General features: G+C 35.8%; 1 protein-coding gene across 1 annotated transcript; it reads right to left on the bottom strand.

Moving 5' to 3' along the window:
* Positions 1–4320: 4320 nt before the first annotated feature.
* LOC101122981 (translationally-controlled tumor protein-like) lies at positions 4321–5173 on the bottom strand. The gene has a single exon (XM_042234356.2). It carries the CDS (start codon positions 5055–5057, stop codon positions 4539–4541), a length of 519 nt encoding a protein of 172 aa, XP_042090290.1. The 5' UTR covers positions 5058–5173; the 3' UTR covers positions 4321–4538.
* Positions 5174–6010: the final 837 nt, after the last annotated feature.

The raw sequence follows: 6010 nt of genomic DNA, 5'->3' as shown, positions 1-6010 counted from the left end.
GATTGCTGGGTCATAAGGCAGTTCTATTTCCAGTTTTTTTAAGGACTCTCCACAGTGTTCTCCATAGTGGCTGTACTAGTTTGCATTCCCACCAACAGTGTAAGAGGGTTCCCTTTTTTCCACACCCTCTCCAGCATTTATTTCTTGTAGACTTTTGGATCGCAGCCATTCTGACTGGCGTGAAACGGACTCTTGAGACACCCTTGGACAGCAAGGAGATCAAACTAGCCAATTCTAAAGGCAATCAACCATGATAATTCATTGGGAGGACTGAAGCTGAAGCTAAAGTACCAATACTTTGGCCGCCTGATATGAAGAACTGACTCATTGGAAAAGAACCTGATGCTGGGAAAGACTGAAGGCAAAAGCAGAAGAGAGCAACATAGCATGGATGGTTAGATAGCATCACTGACCCAACCGACATAAATTTGAGCAAATAATAGACGATAGTGAAGGACAGGGAAGCTTTGCGTGCTGCAGTCCATGGGGTCGTAAAGAGTTGGACATGACTTGGCAACTGAAAAACAACAAGAACAGATCAGTAAGGAGATTAATTTTGGAGAACTGTGTTTCAGAATAACATGGAAGAGAAGAACAGTATTCGTAACATAATAAAATTGTCCATGTCTCATGATATAGAAAATACATGTGCATTATGTTGTTATCTGTGCCTAAGCACATGTTCATGGCATCTCAAACACATGCTTAAGGGTAAGACAGAATTAAACACAAGTAGAAGCCACAGGGTTTCATACAAGATTATATTCTGCTTGTGAAAGTAATTTCTCAGTAAATTCAAGTGAGCTATACCATTTCCTTGTTTATCATTCAACCCAGATTAACACATCTATTAAATAAATACATACACCCCCTCATAGACAAAATTTGTCATCTGTCAATAGAACAATATGAAATAGATGAAAAGTACAACAAAAATCCTGAATCTAATACTGTTGTAATACATAGTCATAAAGAAAGTTGAGCCAATGAAGAATTGATGCTTTTTAATTGTGGTGTTAGAGGAGACTCTTGAGAGTCCTTTGGACTGCCAGGAGATCAAACAAGTTAATTCTAAAGGAAATCAACCCTGAAAATTCTTTGAAAGAACTGATGCTGAAGCAGAAATTCCAAGACTTTGACCTCCTGATGCAAAGAACTGACTTCTTAGAAAAGATCCTGATGCTGAGAAAGATTGAAGGCAGGAGGAGAAGGGGACAACAGAGGATGAGATAGTGGGATGGCATCACTGACTCGATGGACATGAGTTTGAGCAAGCTCCGAGAGTTGGTGATGGATAGAGGAGCCTGCCGTGCTGCATTCCATGGGGTTGCAAAGAGTCAGACACAACTGGGTGACCGAACTTAACTGAAAACACTGAGCACCACTAAAGTCATCATCTATTCCTGCAATCAACTGAATCCCTAACTTGTATGCAGCCTTAGAATCTTCTATCCTTCTATCTTCAAGAGAAGGACAGGGACGTTCCCAAGCATTTAAAACTGCATTGTAGCATATTCTACTCTTCTTTAAAGTTTTTAAGTTAAGAACACAAAGATGTGGATTCTGCATATCAGCATTGTTTGCCTCCTTGAAGATTACCTATCATATAGCTTTTGAAAAGAAAGCGATCAGTTGTTTAGTAGCCATGAAATATCATATCATTAAAATTAACATTGATTTCTATTTCACTATTTTCTTGAATCTCCAGACTAGTTCACAAGTTTATTTAATTCCACAGGTGTACGTGACCAAATCACTAAAAAGAAACATATTAGTTTAAATATTAATGCCAGACAGTTTCCAATAATCCCTAAACAAATGTACAGCTAGACTTAGTGGTATTTTTATTAGGTGGCACATCAAACATCCTAGATTCTAGCCAATTTAACAATCTAAATCTTTAAAAATCAACTTCCTTGTATGGATCTCTCTCTGTTCTCACCTGCAGTTGTTTTTATCTATATAATTTAAGATGCCTGATGATGGTGCTTCCTTTTAATAAAAGTAGCTGTTATATTTTGCATTTTTGTCCTTATTTTAAGTCTTTAAAATGTACAAACGCATTTAAAGACTACACTATGAAATGCATAAAATTTAAGATAATTTAAAGATGAAAAGCTGATTCAAGGAAGATAGGGTTTTTTCCTAAAAGTTATATAACTAGGAAAGTGGCAGAGCCAGAATCTGAACCCAAGAAGATTGGCCTCTGAGCTTGTCCTCATGAATACAATGTTAATCTTCCTCTCTGCTTAGTGTCCACTCTTCCTCTTAAAACCCTAACAAAAGATAACACCAACTGTGATCTACAAAGAAAGACTATTTGATCCAACTCTATTTATCCTGAACATCAAAAGGATTCTGAATGTGCATAGAGTTTTATAAAGAAATGAAATGCTCTGGCTTATGTCTCAAAATGAATATAAAAGAATAACCAAAGGCTGGGAGCAAAATACTAAGTTTCTAAATATTTGACTCTAGAGGACTTGCTCAAAACAGTATAAGGAAAGCAAAAAAATCACAGATGTTAAAAAAAGGAAAATTAATAGGTAAAAATATAAGCATTCTCCTAAAACAGATTTATATGACACTAATAATTTTCATCCCTCAAAACTCTATAGCAATATTGTTTAGAATGACACATATAGGGAGCATTTTTCTTTATGGTTTTTTTAAGTTCCTGCACAAACAGTGAATTGAGACTCATAGTTCCATAAGATGGGAGATGAAGATAAGCTTTCTTACAAAAATTAAAATAAAAAAATAAATGAAGATTAAGGTCCGATAGCTATTTGGTCATATATATTAAATCTTTTCTAATTAGTTATATTTAAACAAAGATACTTCTTGAAAATCTACTCCCATGTAGTTTAAGAAAAAAAAAAATTGGGAAAAATAAGCAGAACTGCAGCCACAATCATCAGGGAAATGAGCCAAAGAGGGAACAAATGTGCTTAAAAATGGCTCTCTTAGAAGTTGAAGAATTGGCCAAATAAATAAAATATTTATTTTATTTCAATTTATTTCAATTTCAGCCATTTCAGTTTGAATCATTTCAAAATCTGTGTGGATTCTCCTACTTCAGGGATACAAAGTATTTTCCCAGAGTCAACTTTCATCAATTTTCATCTGTAACTTCATCTCCATCACCCCCTTTTACTCTTTTTATCTCCATCTAATATCATTAGATTCATTCCAACAAAAATTAACTTTATACAGACTTCTACATTTAGAGTTGAAAACATCAGAATATTAGTAGGTCTGAAGAAAGCATCTGCATGTTGGAATTTTTCAGTTTTCACTTGGATGCTTACTGTCATGTAGACAGCTGTTTTCTAGAGATATGACAATATTTCAATTTTAAATATTTTATTTATTTGGCCAATTCTTCAACTTCTAAGAGAGCCCTTTTTAAGCACATTTGTTCCCTCTTTGGCTAAATTAAAAAATGTTGTATTTCCACTAAACCAAAGTAGCTTTTAATTGCAAATATTTTTTTTTTTTAAATTTTGGATACATCAAGGTTTCCTTGTGGGAATCATGCAAGTCAAAGTGTGCAGAGTTAACACTTTCTTTTAAGTAGTTGAGTTTTATTGAGATGAAATTTACCTAGAGTGAAAAGCAAAGACAGTAAATGTATATTTTGATGAATTTTGACTATATATAGTATTCTCCCATTTGTGGAAAAACATGTTCTTAAAAAACATATGCTTTTAAAAATGGGAAAAATGAATGGAAAAAATATTCAGCCCTTCATACTATACACAGACTAAAAATCGACTATATAAATGCACATAAATGAAATATATTTATTATTGACCTATTTGTCTACTTTTCTGCAAAAAGCATATGCACTTCATTACTTACAACTTTAGAGTGACTCTTGAAATCATGTAATATAATTACTCTAATACTGTTCTTATATTTTATGATTATTTGGACTATTACATGTGTGGTGCATTGACACATCATTTTAGAATATAATTATATTTAATATATATGACCAGGTAGCAATGGCAACCCACTTTAGTACTCTTGCCTGGAAAATCCCATGGATGGAGGAGCCTGGTAGGCTGCAGTCCATGGGGTCGCTAAGAGTCAGGCACAACTGAGCAACTTCACTTTCACTTTTCACTTTCATGCATTGGAGAAGGAAATGGCAAACCACTCCAGTATTCTTGCCTGGACAATCCCAGGGACAGAGGAGCCTAATGGGCTGCTGTCTATGGGGTTGCACAGAGTTGGATACAACTGAAGCGACTCAGCAGCAGCAGCAGCTAATATTGAAAAGTCTGTTAGGATTTTCACTGTGATGACTTTTTTTTTTTTTTGAGTTTAAATGGTTTTATTTTTAGACAACCTACATGACACATTTTCTCAAAAACAATGTCTCTGCTCCAAATAAATCAACGTTCAAAAAAAATGAAGAGCTCGAGATGACATCAGTCCCATCTGTCTAAGTTCTGGTGTTGTGTGGATGAAAAGCAGTGGCCAGCCAGTTTTGACTACAGGTGATTGATCCAAAGTAACCGCCAACTTTGTTAACATTTTTCCATCTCTAAACCATCCTTAAAGAAAATCATATATGGGGTTACACCATCCTCACGGTAGTCCAGCAGAGCAACCATGCCATCTGGATTCATGTTTTCACCAATAAAGAACTGATAGTTTTTGAAATTAGCAAGGATGTGCTTGATTTGTTCTGCAACCCCTGTCATAAAAGGTTTTACTCTTTCTGGTCTCTGTTCTTCAAGTTTCCCTTTGATTGACTTCATGTAATCTTTGATGTACTTCTTGTAGGCTTCTTTTGTGAAGCTGGTTTCCTGCAAGTGATGGTTCATGACAATATCGACACCAGTGATTACTGTGCTTTCGGTACCTTCACCCTCGGGGCCTTCAGCGGAGGCATTTCCACCAATGAGCGAGTCATCGATGTTACCCTCTGTCCTACTGACCATCTTCCCCTCCACCTCCAGACACAGCCCGTCCACGACCTCCCGGATCTTGTAGATGTCGGAGAACATCTCGTCATGGCTAATGAGGTCCCGGTAGATGATCATGATGGCGACTGGAGAGAGGCGACAGCGGCGCTGGCTTAGCAGGAGCCCGGAGCTCAGAGCGAGCGCAGTGCGGCCAGAGCGGCGCTCGGGGGGAAGGGGGAGCGGGCGGAAAAGCCACTGTGATGACTTTGAATCTCTACATCAATTCGTGGACGATTAAGTTAATACTACTATAGAATTTTCCAATCCATGACTTCATATTCACTTAAGCTATCTTTGATTTATCTTGCATATTTTTTCAGTGTACAGTTTTACATGTATTTGCGAAATCTTATCTAAATATTCCATGTATTGATGGACTTTAAAGTAGTATTTTAAAGCTTTTTATTTCTATCTGCTTTTTTCTATGATATACAAGTGACATAAATGTGACTTTTATTTACCTTTCATCCTATAAACCTCCATAAATTACTTAAGTATTTTAATATTTTGTGGGGATGAGAGTTACTTAGAATTTTCTTATGTAATAACATGTGTGCACTGGATATAAGGAAGCTACTGATATTTCTTGTTAGTCTTTAGGAATTTATTTTATCCCTTACTTTATTGACCTTTATATAACACTGAGCATGTTTAACACAATGGCAAGAACAGACATTCTTCAGAGGAAGCACTCAAAATTTCACCCTTATGATAATGTTGCCATTGGTTTTTCATGGATATACTTTACACACTGAGAACATTACCTCTATTTCCAACTTGCTGAAAGCGTTGTATCAAGAATATATGTTGAAAAGCTACAATAATCAAAATAGCATGATACTGGGACAAAAGCAGAAATACAGATCAATGGAATATGATAGAAAGTTCAGAGAAAACCCCAAATATATATGGCCACCTAATCTGTAACAAAAGAGGCAAGAATATATAACAAAGACAGCCTCTTCAATAAATGGTGTTGGGAAAACTGGATAGATTCATATAAAAAAAATAAAATTAGAACACTCCCTAAC

Source organism: Ovis aries, chromosome 17 (genome assembly GCF_016772045.2).
Source record: "Ovis aries strain OAR_USU_Benz2616 breed Rambouillet chromosome 17, ARS-UI_Ramb_v3.0, whole genome shotgun sequence".
NCBI lineage: Eukaryota > Metazoa > Chordata > Mammalia > Artiodactyla > Bovidae > Ovis > Ovis aries.
The sequence above is the reverse complement of the archived record's forward strand: the minus strand, read 5'-3'. Positions and strand labels throughout refer to the sequence as shown.

Excerpts from the sequence above, each read along its gene's own strand:
- LOC101122981 (XM_042234356.2), bottom strand. The coding sequence starts at position 5,057 with ATGATCATCTACCGGGACCTCATTAGCCATGACGAGATGTTCTCCGAC.